Source organism: Papio anubis, chromosome 7 (genome assembly GCF_008728515.1).
Source record: "Papio anubis isolate 15944 chromosome 7, Panubis1.0, whole genome shotgun sequence".
Lineage (NCBI taxonomy): Eukaryota > Metazoa > Chordata > Mammalia > Primates > Cercopithecidae > Papio > Papio anubis.
The window spans coordinates 30,992,706-31,015,276 of record NC_044982.1 but is presented as its reverse complement, the minus strand read 5'-3'; the positions used below and the strand labels follow the sequence as shown (position 1 = coordinate 31,015,276).

At 41.9% G+C, this 22,571-nt stretch overlaps 2 protein-coding genes across 27 annotated transcripts in view; one reads left to right on the top strand and one right to left on the bottom strand.

Moving 5' to 3' along the window:
• Positions 1-679: 679 nt before the first annotated feature.
• On the bottom strand, positions 680-10,943 carry ERG28 (ergosterol biosynthesis 28 homolog). Its single transcript, XM_003902081.4, has 5 exons — positions 10,525-10,943; positions 7,154-7,317; positions 4,693-4,783; positions 1,565-1,683; positions 680-1,430 (listed from the first exon to the last, which is right to left on the bottom strand). The coding sequence occupies exons 2-5, from the start codon at positions 7,284-7,286 to the stop codon at positions 1,351-1,353; spliced, it is 423 nt and encodes a 140-aa protein (XP_003902130.1). The 5' UTR covers positions 7,287-7,317; positions 10,525-10,943; the 3' UTR covers positions 680-1,350.
• Positions 10,870-22,571, top strand: part of TTLL5 (tubulin tyrosine ligase like 5) — a 294,113-nt gene continuing 282,411 nt past the window's right edge. For 25 of the 26 annotated variants that reach the window (XR_004184858.1, XR_004184857.1, XR_004184855.1 and 22 more), the window contains exons 1-3: positions 10,870-11,129; positions 13,096-13,266; positions 19,512-19,618. Coding sequence is in view for 18 of the 26 variants with exons in the window: in XM_031667954.1 (XP_031523814.1) it covers positions 13,193-13,266; positions 19,512-19,618 (181 nt within the window). In the remaining 8 variants the exon portion in view is untranslated. Of the gene's footprint in view, positions 11,130-11,223; positions 11,324-13,095; positions 13,267-19,511; positions 19,619-22,571 lie in introns of those variants that run through there. The other variant, XM_031667945.1, reaches the window with a different exon arrangement.

Below are 22,571 nucleotides of genomic sequence, written 5' to 3'. Positions count from 1 at the left end.
TTCCCCAATGCCCACCCCACATTCCTTCTCGACCAAAATACCTTGTGTTTGTCAGAGTTCTTATCACTGTTTGAAGTTCTTTATTCATGTGTTGGCTTATTGATTCTGTTACCTTGACTACAATGTAAGGCCCACAGGGGAGGGGCATTGCTTGTGTCGTCTACTTCTCTTTCCCAAATGTCTGGCATGGAGAAGTACTCAACAAATATTTGCTGAAATAGCGATGGCCTTTTGGATACACACACTGCGTATGAGGGTCCAGCTGGGGGAGGCCCTCTGGGTAGGGTATAAGAGCAACTGTCCATTCCAGTGCATTCTCCTCGGGGTTTAGCTGTCTTCTTCCCATGTCATGCAGTTGTTTCATCTACGCTGCCTAGTTCTATTTTTTTGTCTCTGCTCTCTCAAGAATCTGTTTCTTCTTTAGGAGGAAACAAGAAAGGGCACTTAGTGTTTAGTTGTGAACGTAGAATCTTGAAGGTGCGAAAAAAGATTTGACTTCAAGAATACAAGAGGAGTGAGCAAATGACAATAAGGAGCTGGAGGCAGCCAGGCTGACCTGTGTCTTGAGCTGTCCTACTCACTATGGTGTATTCAATCAGGCATAAAGCTGTGATTCTCCTAGGGCTCAGAGAAGGCAGCCGTGCTCTTGTCTTAGCAGAGGTCAAAGTACAAGGACTGATCAGAGCAGAGGGTTTTTCTATTTATTACAAAAGTTGTTACACAAATACAGCTGACCAGAAGGTCTAAAAACAGCCCAGACTCTTCCAACCCTCATGCATCTGTAGACAGAGGGAGAGCCATGGTCTTGCTCACACACAGGGGAGCCCTTCTTAGAAGAACTGCCTGTCCCTTGGAAGGTTCAGAGTCTTGGGTCCAGCAGCAGAGAGGAGCCCAACCTGCGTGGACAACCCCTTGAGGCAGCCCTTGGTCACAGCTGCTCTGGGTGGGCAGCAGGTTTAAGTTTCATAGTTCACGTGTTCCCACCACACAAGTCAAATCAAGGCATGAAAATAAAAGGGAAAAAGGGGAAGGCTGGAAACGGGAATCCTGGAAAGAGGGTGCAGGTGGGGGAAGGAGACACAGTGGGTTTCCGAGGAGCTGGCAATTTCTTGACTTGGATGGAGTTACATAGTATTCACTTTAAAATTATTCTTTAAATTGTACATACATGTTATATACTTTTCTGTATGCATATCTTTAAATTTTAAAAATTAAAAAAACAAAGAGGCTAAAAGTGAATAAAGGGGCTGACGATGGAACAGAAAAGAAGAAATTAAAGAGGAGAGATGATGAAGGAAGAAGATGGCCAAGGCGGAAGACGATAAAGTCCCGGAGGTGGTAATGCTGGCCTCAGTTTCTCTTCTTCTGTCTGGATACTGGTTCTACTTCTAGGTACCGGAGCCCAACTAGCATACCCAGGATGGAGAAACCTTAAATACAGAGGAAAGATTAGTGACTGACACAAATACAGCACCTTTTTTCCCTCTCTCCTGTGTCCACCCTCTGTACTAGCTCTCGAGCTGGGACAGTTCCTATAGGAGGTCTAGGGTGGTTGGATGCTTACTTGCCACCATCAGAGGCGCCAGGACACCAATTGTGGGAGCTGCAGTTCCATAGACAAACAACTCAGAGAGGAAATGCCCCAGGGCGAGGAGGAAGGTCCAGAGTGTGATGTGATAGAGCCTACAAGGAAGCAGACAGAAATGGGAACCAAAGTTACTGTTTGTTCAGAACAGAGGAAAATTATCAGACTTGATACATACAAATAAGAACCCAGGATGTGATTCAGGCTTAAAAGAAAGGACACTTGTTCCTGAGGAAGACCTGGTTATTTGATCACACCAACATTCTCATCTAGGGCAAAACTGAAGGTTTCAACTGCTAAACTGAGAGGAGAATGGTTCGGGCACCCAGAATGAATGTCCAAGTCTCAGCAAAGTGGTGAACTCAGCTATAGTAAAGCAGAGCCTGAATTATGACAATCCCAGGCAGTGTAGACAACTTTGGATCCAGCACGCTTACATATTCTATTTATCCAAATTGGTTGACTCTGCAGTCTAATCCCATCTGGCAGGCATCTGGCCACGCACTTGTTGGTGTTTATATGATGGATGCCACAGAATGAATGGCCTCATGGCGAGTAAGGAGCAAGGACACCTCTGTGGCTTTTAGATGCTCTTGAAATATACGTTGGTTACTTTGTGTTTTAGCCTAGAAAAGCAGTCACATTGAGGACATGGTGACAACCTCATGGGAAGACAACTTGTTTTTTAGCTTTGACTATAAGGTAGAGAAGAGACAGGCTACTAGGTGACTGACCACTTTGGTTGCTGACATCTTTTTTTTAGGTATAAAATTTTTTTAAATTATGAAATACTTCAAACATACAAAAAATTTACCGAACACTAATGAACACCAATGCAACCAACACCCAGCTCCCTCAGATCTTAACCTCTTGAGACTTTGTTTCAGAGACTCTTTTCTAAGAAATACAAACTTACAGAGTAGAGTTAAAGCATCCTGTGTATCCTTATCCTGCTCTGAGCCTGTTCTCCCTCATCCCTACAAGTAACTGGTATCTTACATTTGATTCATATCTCTCCTGTGCATGTTTTTATACTTTTTTTTTTTTTTTTTTTTTTTTTTTGAGGCAGACTCTTGCTCTGTCTCTCAGGTTGGAGTGCAGTGACACAATCTCAGCTCACTGCAACCTCCGCCTCTTGGGTTCAAGCAATTCTCCTGCCTCAGCCTCCCAGAGTAGTTGGGACTACAGGTGCATGCCACCACGCCCAGCTAATTTTTGTATTTTTAGTAGAGATGGGGTTTCGCCATGTTGGCCAGGCTGGTCTCGAACTCCCGGCCTCAAGTGATTGATCTGCCCACCTTGGCCTCCCAAAGTGCTGGGATTACAGGTGGGAGCCACCGTGCCTGGCCCATTTGGAAACAGGTATGTATGTGTGTTGACTTTCAGTCTCCAGTTAGGGAGGGAATAGGATCAGAATGCATATCAGAAGTGAATGGATCAAAGTCCTAGGCTAGAAAGGGCTGGAAACAGGAGTCAGCATTTGCAGCTGTCCTGTGTGGGCAGAGGGGAAAGTAAATGGTAACTGAGATAAAGATGAGTCAGGGTTAGGCCAGGCATGGTGGCTCAAGCCTGTAATCCCAGCACTTTGGGAGCCGAGGTAGGCAGATCACGAGGTCAGGAGTTCGAGATCAGCCTGGCCAACATGGTGAGACCCTGTCTCTACTAAAAATACAAAAATTAGCTGGGCGTGGAGGTGCGTGCCTGTAATCCCAGCTATTGGGGAGCCTGAGGCAGAAGAATGGCTTGAACTCAGGAGGTGGAGGCTGCAAGGAGCTGAGATTGTGCCACTGTACTCCAGCTTGGCTGACAGAGCAAGACTCTGTCTCAAAAAAAAAAAAAAAAAAAAAAAAAAAAAAGGTCTGGGTTGTCTTTGCTCACTTCAAAAGCACAACAAGCAAAAGAGATATCCCTTATACTCATCAGCAATTCTTCATCATGGTACAGGTCTTTAAAATGATTATTCAATCCTCCCTTCCTCTTAGTCACCCTGAGAGGTAGAACAGATATCTATTCTCATTTTATGGATGAAGAGGCCAAGGTGCAAGCAAGGTGAATAATGGACTTGCTACTGCAAAGCTAGTTACCAACAAAACTGCAGCCAGAACTAAACACACTGCTTCCAAAAGTATGTGTCAGTCTAGGACAAGTAAACTGTAGTTTCAAGTTTGGAAAAAAAAAATGATAAGGTTGAAGAGATCAAAGGGCTAATAGCCTTGCTTCAAATCTCACGTAAATCAGTCTTTCTTTAAACTAATTGGATCTCTAATATTTAGATGTGCAAAATCAGGAATTAAAATCATGACCTCCAGGGCTGCTAAGAAGAGACTTAATCAAGATCATGTAGATAAAAGCTTGGCATAATAAGAGGAGGTCAATAAATATTACCACCCCCTGTTTTCCCCAGATGCCAAGAGCCTGGATAAGACAGAAAAACATCTTAATGTGAAGCTGGCATTCTGATAGCCTCCCTTGGTGACCTGAACAAACTGTTTCCACCTAGATTGTGATGATGACTCTTGCTGGGAAGAAAGCTCGAGCCCCCTCCAGTGGCCAGAGCCGGTTACGGTTTCTGATTGCCTGCAATTGTTCCACCCTGGTCTGTTTGAGTATCCAAGACAGGTAGAATTCAGGAGCCCTAGCTTCTCTTTCACCCTCACCTGCTGACGCTGCATACACATACAACGGTTTACTTGTGGGTTCCTCTTTTTTCATGGATCGTGATTTCTGTTCATTTCTGCTTCTTAAGGAGGAATGTGAGAAAGGTAAGTGTGGGTGGCTACTCTAAAAAGAGCACACCACTCTACTTCTTCAGTAGAAGAAAGGCTGATTCTTTCGTAAAGAAGTGGAGGGGCACGATGCAGGCCACTGGATAATGGCCTGCCAGTTTGCTATGTCAGTTCCAGAGAATTTTCAGACTTTAATGAAGACCTGTTAGGTCTATCATGTTTTCTAGGCTTGGAGGGAATGTAACCTATGAGTATTTTGTTATCCACATTCTAAGCTAATGCATTAAAATGATTAACAGTTCCCATTACTCAAAGTAACAGGTATGCCTCACATCTGATTTCCAACAAAAGGATGCTAAAGCTCTTCCTTCCCTTACATACGTCTTGTTGTGAATGTCAATGGCACAGAGGCAGCGAATCACCGATGAGAGCAGCGTCCAGATCCCAAAGGTCCGAGCTTGGAGGCCATTCACTGTGTAGCAGAAAAAAGCAAGAGTGTTGAGAAGGGGAGGTTTGGGGTTCCTTTCAAACTCCTCCTATTTCACTGGTGGTTCATGGGAGGTAGGGAGCTGGACCTGACCTCTCTGTGGCTGGCAGGATGGAGGTCCTGGTGGCAACATGGGAACTAGAAGGAATTCCAGAATGAGAACTTCTCAGATTCTCTTCGAATGTCTACAGTTGGAAGGCAAGTTCCAAGAGTGAAAACCCACAAAAAGCCCAGTTAGGCAAATAACTCCTAGATATAGTAATTTACACCTTCTGTCCTGAAAGCCAAGACAGTCTGGATCAGGACAGGTTTTGGGGAATGTTGTAGAGACTGATCTGGAAATACAAGATGCCCAGGAGGCCAGTAGACTTTCAACGCTGATCCGGGAGAGAACTCAGAGATACTGGGGACCAATTTAGATGCCCACATATGGTCTTTAACATATGTGAGTGCTTGGGTCTCTTCCTGCATCCAGATCTATGTTGTTGGATGAACCAATACCAGGCTGGTTTCCTGTATGCATGGCAGTGGGACAAAGCACTGTTTCTTTGTTGCTTGCTGGGGGCACCCTGCTCTTGGTAGCTTTGTTCTGACATTGCTGTATTAAGTATCTTGCCCTGAAAGTATGGGTCATATTCCACCATAACAGTGGTTCTTCTTGACTCTGGACATTTATTACAGTCAACTGAGGCAGTTTTATAAAATTACAAGGCCTGGGTACCAGACCAACTATATGTATTCTCTGGAGGAGGGCCCCAGGCATAAGTATTTTCTAGAAACTCCCCGCTTGGATGATTTCAATGCAAAACCATTGAGCTAAGGCATCCAGTGGCTCAGGGATGCCAAAACAGTGGAAGATACTTCCTTTGCTGGTCTACTGCCTGCTGAATAAGATAACTTTTAAGGGACAAAATTGACAACTGAAAGGTTTACTAATGTTTACTTGGGCTTTAAGGAGTTTTCCAGCCTTTGGAAAACCAGACAGCTCTCCCAAATTCAGAATACTGCAGACCATTAGATGGTAGTGAGAAAAGATTCCGTATGCCAACCAAATATCTAGCATTCGCCCTGGATAGCTACCTTCTATATAAACCAATTTGACAGCTTTTCTTATGAGAAGACTGAGGACTTTTCTCTAGTTAAGAGTACTCAACCAGCCCTAACCCGATTAGGTATGAGGTGAAATTCTGTGGGACACTTTAGAGCACTGCCACGTTCAGAAGAGTACCATGAAGGCCCCTAGATCACAAGGGAGATGGCGGCTTCAACTTCTGTGCTGGCTGAACACACACACATACATACACACACACACACACACACACACACACAGAGTTCTGCTCAGCTATATGCCCTTAAGTCACATGACCTCTGGACTTCTTTGCCTCAACTTTAAACTCAAAGGGCTAGACCAGATGACCTCTAAAAATCCGTGAATCTATATAGGGTTCCATGACCACCTGAGGGCAGCATTTGAAGGTGAAAAGATGGAATTATTCTGCTCACTTTCCCAGGTTCTTTACTCTCATTATATTTGAGCTTTGCTTAAAATGAGCCTTAGCCTACTTAATTTCATTTTATACTCAGACACTGCAGAAAAACGAGCTAGGTCAGAGCCTGAATCTGGGTTAGCTATAAATGTGACACAGAATTGTCATCTGCTGTGAAACAGTGCTGCAGCTTAAACTACCCCACACACCAGCGTGATGAAGTGCAAGCTGAAACGGACAAACACTCTCAGCAGAGAGGCTCAGGAAGCCAGGAAAGGCTGCCATGGGCCTTCTTAAGTTTCATTTTGGGAGACCAACTGGAAGGGATTTTAAATATTTTCTCAGGGACTATGTCATGGGAAGACCTTGAATTAATAACTCTCCATCTGTAACATGGAATATGAGTCACGTAAGCCCTAACTTGATTCTGAAGAGGGCTTTGAGATATATGTAAAGCTTCTTTATGGCTTTCTAGTGAGGCATCACAGAGTCACCAAGTAAGTCTATTTCCTCACTTGCCCTTATAATGCTTTCTTTTTTTTTTTAAATACACGAATTGCCCAGGGTAGTGTAAAATGAACGAAAAGTATGCAGAGAAGCTTGGGGGAAAAAGGGTCAAGTGCTCACCAGAAAGTCTATTACTCCAGTGGCTGCCAAAGGCTAGCTAAGGCAGCATCACAATTGTCTGGGAAGTTTTTTAGCAAGTGGATTCCTGAGCTCCACCCAGGTTCAATAAATAGGTTTGGTGAGGGAAATGGGTACCTGTGTTTGTTGAAGTTTGCTAGGTTATTCTGATGTACAGCCTGGTTTGGGAACCAGAGCATAGGGCCAGTCCTACAAAGGATGCAGAAATTCTTTGATTTCTTACCAAGGTTTGGCTTGCCAGTGTACAGCTTTTCATAGAGAAAGGTGTGGTCTCGGAAGCTCTGCAGCGTGTTCCCCATGGCTATGATGGACACCATAACCAGCCAACTTCTTAACACATTCAGGAAACGGCTCATGACTCCCCTCAAATGTGGGAGGGCTTTTTGCCTTGGAAACAAAGGCAGAGGACATGAGACAATGAGGGCCAGTCTATGTTAACCATAAGCAGGAAGGGAGGAAGAATGAAGCAGGCCAAAAAAAGATATTTAGTCACACTAATAGTGGTGAATGAACAGTATACTTTGCAATAAGTGGCACAGTACTTGTCTTTGTCTAAGCAATTTCTGCAAAATATTACCCTAAATCAGAGCTCCTTTTTCTGGGTTGGAATCAGTCCTCTATCTTTACTTCTATACCTTCACATTTTCATGCCATTCCTTTGTAATGCAAGTAGCTCAAAGGTGATTATAACTATACTCACAGACACCTGCCAGGCTATTGATGACAGATTTTTCCAAGCCTATGGAACTTTATACATTTGAGTGGGACTTACGGTGTGAGGTCACTATTTACATCCCTAGGTTTTCTGGACTCTGGTTCTCAGGTATACCATGCTCCATAAACTAGAAGAACAATCTAAAAGTTAAAAATAAACTGCTGTGTGTCAACTCAAAATAAAATCCTAAGCCCACCACGGACTGAACAGAGGCCCTCTTGGCCTAGAGGACCCCAGAAAAATCCTAAAACTGAGCCCCTGGCCATGACGAGATGGGAGGTCTCACATGCCCTGCTATATCCCTTCCTTTTTCAGGTTTAGAGACAGCAACTTACCAGCATTAAAGTTAAAATAGAGATCATAAGAATGACAGAACAGTTCTTTGTGCAATAAGGTACCAAATTATAAACAAGACCTAAGGCCATGCCAGGCAAGGGTTAAGTCACACACTCCCACATTTAAAGAATAAAACTTATATTCTGCCACAAGGTTTTTTTTTCTCCAGCAGCTAGATAAGCACTGGCTTGAGATAAGCAATATTAAAACAATTACAGCTCATCCAGCTCACAGAGGCTGACTACATGACCCCTATTCCACCAGCTATAACTACACCTTTGATTGGACAAGAGACTGATTTTAGTAACTTTCTCCAGATAAGACCACCAACCGTGGACTGCTCCTGGCCAGTTTAGCAAGATCACACACTTGAGGGTCTTGGTGTCCTGAAAAGACTTTTTGACGCATAGAGCCTAGGCGTGATAGACTTAAATGTTAGGTCTCTACTCCAAAGTGAACAGGGGTCATATGTGGTTACACATGATTGTTCAATATGCACATGTCAGGACCACCTTCAGGAATATTCATAGTTCCTCCTGTAAGCTGTTGAACATGTATGTTTAGCCAACCTGTTCAGCATAAAGCTCTACCCCAAACCCTTCTCCTTCAAAGCACCCGTCTCTGATCTTAGTGGGAGGCACTCTTCCCTGTTGGGTGGCTGTAACCCTTTGCAAGAGATAAAGCCTCTTTTCTTTTTCCAAATTTATAAATTGTGCCTGTTTAAGTTAACGTGTGACTTTAGGACTAGTAAGAAAATTATATAGTGAAGGAAACAGCAATCTTGGTGTTGGGCTGCAAGATAATAATAGGTCACAGTTCACTTACACCATGAACTGTGCCAAGCACCTAACACATATTACCATTTAATCTTCACAATGAGGTAGGCAGGCACTATTAATATTTCCATCTTACAGATGAGGGTTGGAACGGAGAGGTTAAACAAGTTTCTTAAGGTCACACAGCAAAGTCAGCAGAGCTGAGATAAGAATCATGGTCTGTTGGACTGCTGCTACCAACAGTGCTACCTCACTGTTTGAGACTACTTTAATGAAGTTCCCATTTTTTGATTAAGAAAAGCATACCATATCCTCTTCTGTCTTCAAGTTGTATAGAAAATACAATTAGATTACATACTTTTTATTTTTTAATTTATTATTATTATTATTATTTTGAGACAGGGTCTTGCTCTGTCACACAGGCTGGAGTGCAGTGGCATGCTCATGGCTCATTGCAGCCTCGAAATCAAAGGCTTAAGTGATCTTCCCACCTCAACCTCTCCACTTGGGCTCAAGTGATCCACTCACCTTGGCCTCGCCTCCCAAAGTGCTGCGATTACAGGTGTGAGCTACAGCACCCAGACTTTTATTTTTTTAAGGCTTAGATCAACTCTTGTTGAGTAGTAATTTCAGTTAGTCTGATTTAAATAAAACCAAAATAGATAAATAATCTAATAATGGAATGACTTTTTCCCATCCTCATCACTATTTTCTCAGTCCATGGTTTATCTCTTGTCAGGTTAACCTCTTGGGCCTGAAGTGGTAATAAACTAACAGGCTTTCTTTGTCACTTTGGCAATATAAATTTCGGTATTGTTCTATGCTACCCAGTGAGATAGATATTAAAGTCATCAATGGTCCAAGAGAGTGTGAAACACCCCCCCCCCCCCAAAAAAAAAGCAATAAAGAGATCTAGAGAAGGAAGGGTGAATTGATGAACCCTTCAGGGAGAGCTGATCACAAAGGTGGCCTCTGTCAGAGACTGAGGGTCTACTGGATATCATAGGCCATTATCACTTGGGCCAAGATCCACCTATCCTCTTTATTTTCTCACCCTCTCTCAAGAGGAGACTCCTGTGGGGTTTAGAAAAGTTGCATGAATGCACCTCTCCACTTTTCTGCACAAGTACGCCTTCCATTTCACAGAAGCTCTCAGAAATCACAACAGATAGCTGATGAGGACAGAACCTGAGTACTTCTGAATTGCTCTGCCAATTTCTCAACCTAATTTCCCTAAAGCTTTAGGGCCTCCTAGAGTGTATATAACATCTATTTCCAAATTTTGTCCTGGCCCTGGCCCAGCCCAGCCAAGCCCAACCCAGCCCAGCCCAGCATAGGTGTGCTGTTAAAACTTAATCAGGAGAGAGGGATTCTTATCTTGGCCCTACCACTTAGTAGCTGTGTGACCCTGGGCAAGTCATTTACACTTTTCAGTCTCGGTTTCCTCATCTGCAAAATGGAGATAGAAATATCAACCCGAAGGGTTATTGTAAGAATCATATGAGAAAAAGTGAAGGCTCTTTGTACAGTGCTAGGCTTATAGTGGCTGCTCATTCGCTCATCCATTCCTTCTTTCCTTGAATTCACCAGCCTTCTCCATCTTTCTAGCTCCCCCTTGTCATCGCCTCTCGAACCCTTTTCCCCCCAAAAGGTTGCCTTCCAGGTATCTTCCTTCTATCTCACCTCTATTTTTCCAGATTCTCCGATCCTCTCAATCAGAAGCAACACAGACACCTACATCCCTCTTCTCCCCCATATTCTCCTTACCTGGCGACCGGACCCCCAGCACAGCAGTGGCAGCAGCAGCCGCCGCAAACAAGCTCCCCCAGGACAGCTCCAGCCCGGAGTCCACCTGAGCCATTTGTCCCCACCCCCTCCCTCAGCCCTGCTCCAGGATTGGGTCGTTTCCTTCAGTCCTCTCTCTGATTGGCTGTCCCGGTTTTGCCCGAGCAGGAGATGGGGAGTGAACCCCTTTACTGCCAATCAGCGGTTGCCGCTGCCTAACCCTCTCCCCAGGTACGCCGCTCACGCCGTAAACCCTCCTGTTGGACCTAGCGGAACTCCGGGTTTGGAGTCAACCTCTTAGGGGCGGAGAAAAAAACAGCGGAAAAAAAAATAATAATAAGACTTTCTGCTGAGGGCAGGGCTCTGCGCCCGCGCTGCGCGGCGGTGACGACATTCGCCCGCGTCCGCAGCTGAGCGTTATCAGCGCCTGCGCAGTGGCTCCCAGCGGGCGGTTGCTTGTTGGTTGTTGTAGTAACCGGGGAAGCGCCGTCGGCGGCTGCCCTGAGCCTTGCTGGGGAAGGAAGAGGGAGGTAGGCGCAGAGCGCGGTCCACGCCTACTCGCCCCGAACCATGGGAAGATGAGACAGGTAAAAGCCTGCGCCAGCGCGCATCCCTACCCTAGGGAGGAGCGTTCCCGGGTCCAGGCTGCAGCTGGCCGCCGCACTTCCCGCTCAGAGCCGGGGAGTAGCTGTTGGCTTCCGGGCGCGCCGCGTTGATTCGCGGCAGCGGAGTCGTCCTGTCCTTTCCGGGGGTAGCATCTGCGGACCTCCGTGGAATTGGGGTGAGCTGGGGTTGGGGCTGAGAAGCAGATTCCTTTAGGGCGAGGAGTGTTCTTAGGCGAATGTCTTTAATCTTCCGATCGACCTGTTTCTCCCCGCTCTGCAGGCAGCCTAGGAAAGGTTGGCATCCCTTCCCGTTTAGAGGTTTTGTTTAAACTTAAAGGACTTCCCAACATTTTGGGAAAGATCAAGAAATCCCCCTTGAGAATCCCCTGAAGAAAGCCATTGAAGTCATTAGACATTGCCCATTGCGCCGAAAATCATTATCGGGGTCGGTTTTTTGTTTTGTGTCTGATTTACAGTCTCATCGTATTTATGAATGTATGGAAAAGTTAAGAAGGATTGACAGCAAGTAATTATCGCTGAGTAATGGGATTATGGTCATTTAAACATATTCCTTTTCTTTATTTGTAGTTCCTATTTCTTCTTCTGACACACAAAACGACCATGTACTTTTTTACTTTGGAAAAAATATTTTAAGTTAGAAATGCAGTGTTGGAAATTTTCCAATTTTATTGTCTATTTGAGAGTCATATCAAAGTTTGTGATTTTTAGTAAGGAAGAATAATTTTTAAGAGTGGAAGGGCATTCCCCCCTCCCCCCCAACTATATGGACCTTTGATTCAAGAGAATATATTCATCTTTCGGTTCATTGTTGAATTTATTTTACGGGAAACATGATGGCATCTTGTCAGAGTGCTTGTCATAGAGTCTAAATAAATATTTTCAAGGTTTTTTTTTTTTTTTTTTTTTTTGAGACGGAGTTTTCGCTCTTGTTGCCCAGGCTGGAGTGCAATGGTGCGATCTTGGCTCACTGCAACCTCCGCCTCCCAGGTTCAAGCGATTCTCCTGCCTAAGCCTCCCGAGTATCTGGGATTACAGGAATGAGCCAACATACCCGGCTAATTTTTTTTTATTTTTTTATTTATTTTTATTTTTTAGTAAAGATGGGGTTTCTCCATGTTGGTCAGGCCGGTCTCGAACTCCCAACCTGAGGTGATCCGCCCGCCTTGGCCTCCCAAAGTGCTGGGATTACAGGTGTGAGCCACCCTGCCCGACCTGCAAGGGTCTTAAACCTTGAGTTTTTATTTATTTATTTTTAATCCAGGCCAGGTTTGTCTAGCAAGGAATATATGTTTTAGGGAATCAGTCACCTGCCTCAGACTGCCCTGAAAGTGAAGAGTCTATCCTTTTGGTGCATATTCGATTTAGTAAATAATGAGAAACTCAAACTTAGTAACAGCTCTTCAAATATATAGAGCACAGACAGTATGTTTGAAAAAAATCTTGACTTTTGTGGCATATCGAGGCACTGTTATGGAAGATAAACTTCTTTTTTTTTTTTTTTTTTTTTTTGAGACGGAGTCTCGCGCTGTCGCCCAGGCTGGAGTGCAGTGGCCGGATCTCAGCTCACTGCAAGCTCCGCCTCCCGGGTTCACACCATTCTCCGGCCTCAGCCTCCCGAGTAGCTGGGACTACAGGCGCTGCCACCTCGCCCGGCTATTTTTTGTATTTCTTAGTAGAGACGGGGTTTCACCGTGTTAGCCAGGATGGTCTCGATCTCCTGACCTCGTGATCCGCCCATCTCGGCCTCCCAAAGTGCTGGGATTACAGGCTTGAGCCACCGCGCCCGGCCGGAAGATAAACTTCTAGAGGTTGAGCACTATTGAGGAATATAGTCATTCTCATTACTTAGATTACCAGCAATAACCAATAAATAGACAACTGCATTGTGTTTCAGGTCAGTTGATCTGATCAAGTTGATTTCTTGCAGGAATTTGTGCCATCCAAATTAGGCTTGATCCAGTGAATCTGCTAGGAAAGGTCTCTGAGGCCCCCGTCTGCTGACTGCATGACAAACCCTAAAGGAAATGCCAGTCGTGATGGCCCGGGACCTGGAGGAAACAGCATCATCCTCAGAGGATGAGGAGGTCATAAGTCAAGAGTAAGTAATAGCAAGCCTGCTTTTGACCTGTGCTTTATACTCTTTTACTTGTATACTCTTATATACTCTTCTCTTTTACCTATATACTCTTTTATCTAGTGTCATTCCTTGGGGATTACCTAACTCCGGTTTTAGCTTCTATCCATAATGTCATTTAAGGTCTTATTATTCAGTCCCAATCAGCTATGAGAAATGAGATAAGGCTCTCTTTCTGGGCTCATAAGCGAACATCAGCTCTAAATGTTATGAAATGCAGGTAGTAGCTCTTGGTGAATGAACTCTTGCTCAGAGCTCCCAACATAGAAGATTTTGAAATGTTTCAGTATTGAAGAAAAGCATGTCCAAACTCTGTGACACTAGTTAACGCTTGCTAATTTTCTCAAAAGCCTTTACAATGATAAAATGGTGGTAATATAGAGAGGTCAGGTAACTTACCATAGTAACTCCGAGACAGGATGTTAGAGTTCTATGGCCTGTGCTGCATCAATTGAACCACATTGCTTTCCTGAGTTCTTTTAGTTAAGAGTCAAGTTTCATGATTAATGGATCATCACAATAAGAATGAATGATAATAGCCAGGCGTGTTGGCTTACGCCTATAATTCCAGTACTTTGGGTAGCCTAGGTGAGTGGATCACCTGAGGTCAGGAGTTCAAGACCATCCTGGCCAACATGGTGAAACCCCATCTCTACTAAAAAAACAAAAATTAGCTGGGTGTGGTGGTGGGTGTCTGTAATCTCAGCTACTCAGGAGGCTGAGGCAGGAGAATGGCTTGAACCCAGGAGGTGGAGGTTGCAGTGAGCTGAGATTGTACCACTGCATTTCAGCCCGGCTGACAAGAGCGAACCTCCATCTCAAAAAAAAAAAAAAAAAAAAAGAATGATAATGATAAATATAGCTATTACAGATGATGATAAAGGCTTTATCTTATCTATATCTTACATATTTTTAAATCTGAAGGTGTTATTATTTACACTTTTTTAAACTCAGGAAATTTTTTTCACTTTTTTTTTCACTTTTTTTAATCAGGAAATTTCCTCAGTGATGCATCAAGCGTAAGTGATGCATTGAGATTTGGACTTAGCTTTTCTGGATTTTGATCACTTTACTCTTTTGCCTCCTTTAATTATTACTTGACACAGAGTAAAGAGAGAATCTGGTTTAAAGGTAAAATTCATTTTTAAGATTCTCCCTGAGTCCTTTTAGATATGTGTGTACTGTGTAACCTGAAAAATAGAGATAATATCTCCCAGACTATTTTGTAGGGATCTGGTTAGACTCAAATAGAATAATGTATGTGAAATTACTTTGTAAGTGCCATACAAATGTAAGGCATCATTCTTACTGGTTTTAATATTGAATTTATGGTGGGCTTCTTATAAGATAGAAGATTACTTGTTATTGTAATTTGAAGAAAATTGTTGAAGCATTAAGAAAGCTTTGAGGAAACATTTCTTATCAGTGTTAGGTCATAGAAACGAATAGAGATTTGAAAGTATATTTGGGTCATTCTTGTTCAGGATAATTAAAGGGATAATTCCCTCTGGTTACTTTGTCTTTTTCTGACTTTGCTTTCAGTGTGCTGCCTCTTACCCATTTCATAAAACTTTTAACTTCTGCTGCAAGTATCAGTCTTTCCCCTCTTTAAAGGTTGCTCTTTTGCTCCATTACTGTCTCTCTTATTAGTGGGCTTACAGATTGGGCCTGACAAATGTTAGATTGAACTATATGAAACTGCCATTTTGGTTGGTCAGAAACAGTCAAATACTGATAATTGCAGGTAGTTTGACCTAATATTATAGTAGGTACTTAGTAAATTCTTGCTGACTGAATAATGAAATGAAGGAATAAATGAAGGCTTTATACTTTACGTTACCTTAGATCAGAGTTGTCAACTTTTTTATGACATGGATTCCTTACCAGAATAATATTTTTAAGGCTTAAAATAAAAGATATATCATTACAAAGAGTACTAATTACATTCAAATGCAGTTATTAAAACACATTTGTAACATGGTAATATGTGCTGTTTTACTAATACATTAAATAAGATCATTTAAAATCTGGGAAAGTTAAATTTTGTGTTCTAAAGACAACAACATGAAGACTGTTTTTGTTCAGTTTGTGTAAGATCAGTACACTGGGAGGGTGGTCTTTGATTAACAATTGTAGATGGGGGGTACTGGGAAGCAGCATAGATGTCTGGGCCACCAGTATGAGGTGTCATCATTTAGTGACTGAATGATTATTAGGAGGAGAGTTGTCCATTGTTGTCCAGCCTCATCATGATAGAAAGACCACGATCACATGTGATCTAGGGGTGAGTCTTAAACTATTATAACTTAGAAGTAATGACAAATGTAATATTTTGAGATATCTACAACACCTGTAATAAGGTATAAAAATACCTGTAATTGGCCAGGTGCAGTGGCTCACACCTGTAATCCCAGCACTTTGGGAGGCCGAGGTGGGCAGATCACTTGTAGTCAGGAGTTCAAGACCAGCCTAGCCAATATGGTGAAACCCCGTCTCTACTAAAATACAAAAATTAGCCGGGTGTGGTTGCGAGGGGCTGTAATCGCAGCTAATTGGGAGGCTGAGGCAGGATAATCGCTTGAACCTGGGAGGCAGAGGTTGCAGTGAGCCAAGATCGTGCCACTGTGCTCCAGCCTGGATGACAGAGTGAGATTCCGTCTCAAACAAAACAAAACAAAAAAACCCCTGTAATTTTAGATGACGTCAAAGGCACAGATAATGCTAATATTACCATGGTTCATTGCCTATATTCATAATTAAGAAATACTGAATTTCTAGTAAAACTTAGTGAAAATAAAGGTATAATTTTCCCGCTTCTCCCATCCAAATTTATGGACCACTTCTTCCTTTCAGACTTCTACTGTTAATTTTTAACAGTTAATCTTGTTTTATCAGCTTATGTCTTGTCTATCAGACACTTATTTTTTACATTAGGAAGCTTAAATCAATCTTGTTCACACCTGAAGCAGTAGGCTTACATTTTAAAAGTTGGTTTAGAAGTTTGAAGGCCGTAAGTCATCTGAAGATGTTGACTTGATCCAAAGATGTATATCCATGGACATCTGTTAGATCTACTCAGATCCCTAGGCTGTGTGAAAATATTAATTCCTTGCAATCCTGGACTTCAGGAATAGAAACTGTCCAGGCAGTCCTTGTTTTGCATGGTATTATTTCAAATAGAAAATGTAAAGAGGCTATTTTTCTGTATTTTGCTTGGGGATCCCAAATACAACTCTGTATATAGATATAGAAACTTTCATATAAGAACGTGATGTAAGATTTCTTTGGTAACTGAAAAAATGTCAACTTTAATTGCTATTGTAAAAGGCAGTTAAAAGGATCATTAACAATCAATTATAAAGTGGGTGCTATAGGAGTTCAGAGAAGGAGGTATTGTAATGGGCTGAAGGAGCTGGGGAAGGCTGCCTGAAGGTGGTGAGACTTCAAGTAGGCCTTGGAGAGTGGGCTTAGATAAATAGAAGTGGGGAAGGCATTTCTAATAGGGGTAATGGTATGAAGACAGCCTGGAAGCAAGAATGCAAAAGCTGCTTACAGCTCCATCTTTGAGTTATGTAGGCTGGGTCCCAGGAGTGAATGACGTCTATTTCTCATGAAATTATTCCCAGAAAACCAAAATGTTTTTAGGCTTTCAATAAAGTGAATCATGAAACTGATCTGCTTTGGTGATTGTTCAAATCCTGTGTTTTTAATGCCTATGAAAGTGAATTTTAATATATACCAGTTTCTGATGTGAATGAAAATGTGAAGTCCCAATTTTCAGTTTCCTAATCATTCTGAATTTTTTTCTTTTAGCGCCACTTGGTGGGAATATGTTTTTTATGACAATTTCACATATTGCTTTAGTTTTTTTTTTTTTTTTTTAGCTGACCTTACTGTTTACTCTCTCTTTTATCTTTCCATAGGTTGGAAGTGAAAAGATTTCTCTGTTAGAGACCTGGCTTTCCACAGATAGTACAGTTAGGGCCTGGGCTCTTCTCAGCTGTGTACCCATTAATTGTGTTCCCCTTGTCAGGCATTTTTAAATTGGAGCAGCAATCCATTGTTTGTAAATGCTAAGGCATAGTGGTGCCAGTTGGTAGCTAGTGCTAGATTGACAGAGAACTTTGGATAGTTTCCAGAGTTCCTGTCTGAGACTTTGTAGTTTAGGCTGCCTGTTTTTTTTCTCTACTTGCTGATTTAGAAATGTAGTGGAAAAATGAAGGTTGGAAGAGATCATAGGAATCGCCTGGCTTCATGCCCACATTTTACAGGTGTTAACGATGAAGAAGCAAGCAAGCCACGAAAAAAATCCTTCTTGCTAAAAAAGGTACCCTATCAACACCGTTTCTCACAAGTGGGTACTGTCACCAAGTCAAAGAACAAGAACAATAAGCATCCACATGCCATTTCTAGAAAACGGGGAATGAACTAGGTGTGCTGTTCTTTGCTTTCTTCACTAGAAAGCAGTTGACAGCTTGTCCCAAGTCTAAAGACTGCCTCACTCCTAAGATTGGGCACCTGACAAACTGTGCATTCAGGGTGTGAATCTTTTTATCTTTTTTTTTTTTTTTAAATTGAGATGGAATCTTGCTCTGTTGGCAGGTTGGAGTGCAGTGGCGCGATCTCGGCTCACTGCAACCTCCACCTCTCGGGTTCAACTGATTCTCCTGCCTCAGCCCCCTGAGTAGCTGGGACTACAGTCACATGCCACCACACCCAGCTAATTTTTGTATTTTTATTAGAGATGGGGTTTCACCATGTTGGCCAGGATGGTCTCGATCTCTTGACCTCACGATCTGCCTGCCTCGGCCTCCCAAAGTGCTGGGATGATAGGCGTGAGCCACCGTGTCCAGCCCGAGTGTGGATCTTTTTAAAGTTGGATTGGGAGGGGCTGACTTGGCCCTGAGATTTGTGGTATGTCCTTTATTAAGGGATGTGGTTATGTAAGTTTTTAAGAGTCGAGTGAATCTTGGCCAACTGGATTGCATTTAAGGAATTGATCAGTTTAAGTTCCCAAATAATTGAATTCAAGGTATCCAATATGTAGAACTTTGCTGAAATGTGTTTAGGGAAGCAAATAGTAGAAAGAATACAGATGTTGGGTTCAAATACCTCATCCCTTACTTAACCAGCTGTATGACCTTAGGCAGGTTACTTAACCTTGAGACAGTTTTTCTTCAGTTCATAGTATGGGCAAGGGGATTAAGTGACATGTGAAGCTCTTAGTTTAAATCCTGGCACATAGTAGGGACTCAGTTCATTAAATTTTATTTCTCTTCCTACCTCCCTGCCCTAATGAGGGTGAAGATTTTCCTAATCTGTGAGTAAATATTCATCAGCCTAAAATTAAGCTGAGATTTCCCGAGGATAGGGAAAAAGAATAAAGTCAGAAGTCTTTTTCTCCCCTGTGGTTTTATACTGGAGGAAAATATATGTTGTTCCATTTAGCATGGGTTTCCTTTAAAATACGTGATTTTAATTGGGATGCTTGTATTCAGAGTTCCTAGTTCAGAATCTTAGGATGCATCATCAAATTGGCTTGAAAATGGACTATGGCGTGTAAAAGGAGTATGTAAATTATTGTGAACTCATCAGTTAGGATTCTTGATGTGTGCAAAGGATTACAACATAATCCAAATGGTCGTAAGTAATAAAGAGAATATGTTCACTCATATTCAGGCATATCTTGATTCTGAAACTCCCACTTTAACACCCAGGATCTCTTCAGTCAACCTCCCGCTGACTTTCTCCTTCACCAACAGCTACAAGCTCTTCCCTCAAGGTCACAAAATGGTTGTTGACATTTCAGACTTCTCATTCTCATCTTATACCATCAAGAGGAAGACAGGGTATCATCTGTAGCCATTACAGAAGAGAAAGAAACCATTGCTTTTTCAGAGTCTCAGAACATGTCTCCTTAAACTCATGGGCTCCAATTGGTTTATGTGCCTATCTCTGAACCACTAACTATACTGAATGATGAAATATCTTGATTGGCTGAAACCAATCAAGGCCCATCCCTGGACCAGAAATAGAGTTAATTTTAAACACACAACTAAGAATGGGAGATGTGATTTCCCACAGGATATTTGGGATTTGTATTCCAGAAGGAAGGGGAAACTTGCTAAGCAACAAACCATAGTAATCTGCATCAGCAGTTAGTTCGGATTTTGAGCTGTAAATTAATGAAGGCTTTGTTGTCATTATAGGGATCATCCATGCATCATGTGGACTGGAGGCTGTAGGAGAATTCCAGTTTTGGTATTCCATGCCGACGCTATTCTTACAAAGGACAACAATATTAGAGTGATTGGAGGTGGGTATAACCTCTCCCACGGAGGACGGAGCTGGGCATGGCCCGGACATCCTTGTCTTAAAGAAGTTGATATGACATATATATAGGGAAAGGGCCTTGGCCATGAGAAAAATCAATTGAGTTGCTATACTTCAAATATTATAATTTCTTAAATTGTTTTCTGCTTATGTTTTTCCTCTGATTTTTTTCCCCCAGAATAATGTGTACATGTGTTTATTTTTTTTATTGTGGTAAAATACACATAACAAAATTTACCATTTTAACCATTTTAGAGTGTACAAGTCATTGTTTTTTAGTACATTCACAATGTTGTGCAGCCATCACCACTGTCTAGTTCCAGAACATTTTCATCATCCCCAAAGTACAGCGGATACCCATTAAGCAGGTATCCCCAGCCCCCATACCACCAGTCCCTGGCAACCACTCATCTATTTTCTATTTTTATAGATTCGCATATTCTAGATGTTTTATATAAATGGAGTCATGTGATATGTGGCCTTTTTTGGCGGGCTTCTTTTCACTTAGCATAATGTTTTCGAGATTCATCCATGTTGGAGTATATATCAGTCCTTCATTCCTTCTTATAGCTGAATAACATTCCATTGTATATGCTAATGAATGCATTCCAATGATACACCACATTTTGTTTATCCAGTCATCAGTTGATGTACATTTTTTTGTTTCCACCTTTTTTTAAAATTTTATTTTAAAAATTTATTTATTTTTTAGATACAGAGTCTCACTGTGTTGCCTATGTTGGTCTCAAACTCCTGGCCTTAAGCAATCTGCCTTGGTTACATGCATGAGCCACTGTGCCTGGCCTGTTTCCACTTTTTGTCTGTTGTGACTTGTGCTGCTATGAATGTTCATGGAAAAGGCGTTTGGACACCTATCTTCATTCTTTGGGGTATACCCAGGAATGGAATTGCTAGGTCATATGGTAATTCTGTGTTTAACTTACTCCGTGTCAAACTGTTTTTCATAGCAGCTGCACCGTTTTAATTCCCATCGACAATGTATAGGGGTTCCAGTTTCTCCACATCCTCACTAACATTTGTTATTTTCTGTTTCTTAGATTATAGCCATACCGGTGAATGTGATGTGGTATCTGGCTGTGGTTTTGATTTGCATTTCCTTAATGAGTAATGACATTGAATATCTTTTTATGTACTTTTTGGCCATTTCTGTATTTTCTTTGGAGAAAGGCCTATTCAAGTCCTTTGTACATTTTTAAAATTGGATTGTCTTTATTGTTGTTGAATTATAAGAGTTTTGTATGTTATGGATGTTAGACAACATATATATGTTACAAATATTCTTACTCTGTGAATTGTCTTTCACTCTCTTGTTAGTGCTCTTTCATGAGCGAAAGTTTTTTTTTTTTTTTTTGAGACGGAGTCTTACTCTGTCGCCCAGGCTGGAGTGCAGTGGCCGGATCTCAGCTCACTGCAAGCTCTGCCTCCCGGGTTTACGCCATTCTCCTGCCTCAGCCTCCCGAGTAGCTGGGACTACAGGCGCCCACCACCTCGCCCGGCTAAGTTTTCGTATTTTTTAGTAGAGACGGGGTTTCACTGTGTCAGCCAGGATGGTCTCGATCTCCTGACCTCGTGATCCGCCCGTCTCGGCCTCCCAAAGTGCTGGGATTACAGGCTTGAGCCACCGCGCCCGGCCGAAAGTTTTTTGTTTTGATGATACCCATTTTCTTCTGTTGCTTATATTCTTTGTGTCATATCTAAGAAACCATTGCCTAACCCAAGGTCATGATCCCTGTGCTTTTTTCTAAGAGTTTTTTAGTTTAAGCTCTTATAGTTAGGGCTAAATAGTCTTTGATCCATTTTGAGTTAATTTTTTAATGTAGAGTTAGGTAAGGGTTCACCTTCATTCATTTGCATTTGGATATCCAGTTGTCCCAGCACAATTAGTTGAAGAGACTGTTCTTTTCCCCACTGAATGGTCTTGGCACTATTGTCGAAAGTCAGTAGACCACAGATGTATGGGTTTACTTATGGACTCTTAATATTTCATTGAACTATACATTTATCCTTATGCTAGTAACACACTCTTTTGATTACCATACCTTTGTATTAAGTTTTGAAATTGGTATTGTAAGTCCTCTCATACAGTTCTTTTTCAAGATCTCTGGCCATTCAGGGTCCCTTGCAATTCCATATGAAGGTTAGAATCAACTTTTCCATTTCTTCAAAAATGGCTGTTGGAATGTTGATTGGGAGTGCATTGAATCTATAATCACTTCTGAGGGTGTTGCCATCTTAATGATGTTAAGTATTCTATGAACATGGGATGTCTTTCCAATTTTTGGGGCTTCTTTAATTTCTTTCATCACGGTTTTATAGTTTTCTGTGCACAAGTCTTGTACCCTCTTCGTTAAATTTATTCCTAAATATTTTGTTCTTTTTGATGTTATTGTAAATAGAATTGTTTTCTCAATTTCATTTTTGGGTTATTCACTGCTAGTATATAGAAATACAACTGAGTTCTGTATATTGATCTTGTATCCTGAAACCTTGCTGCACTCATTTATTAGCTCTAATAGTTTTTGTGTTTAGGTTTGTCTGCATATAATATGTTATCTGCACATAGAGAGAATTTTAGTTCTCTGTCCAACCTGGATGCCTTTTATTTCTTTTTCTTCCCTAATTATTCTGGCTAGAATTTCTAGTACACTGCTGAATAGAAAGAGGGCATCTTTGTCTTGTTTTTGATGATAGGAAGAAAGCTTTCTGTTTTCTATGCATATATTAGCTGTGGGTTTTTCGTAAATGTCCTTTGTCATGTTGAGAAGGTTTGCTTCTATTCCTAGTTTTTGTATGTTTTTATCATGAAAAGGTGTTAGTCAAATGCTTTTTCCACATCAACTGAAATGCTATTTCCCCCTTCATCCTGTTAATGTGGTACATTACATTGAGTGACTTTTTGTATTGAATCTCCCTTA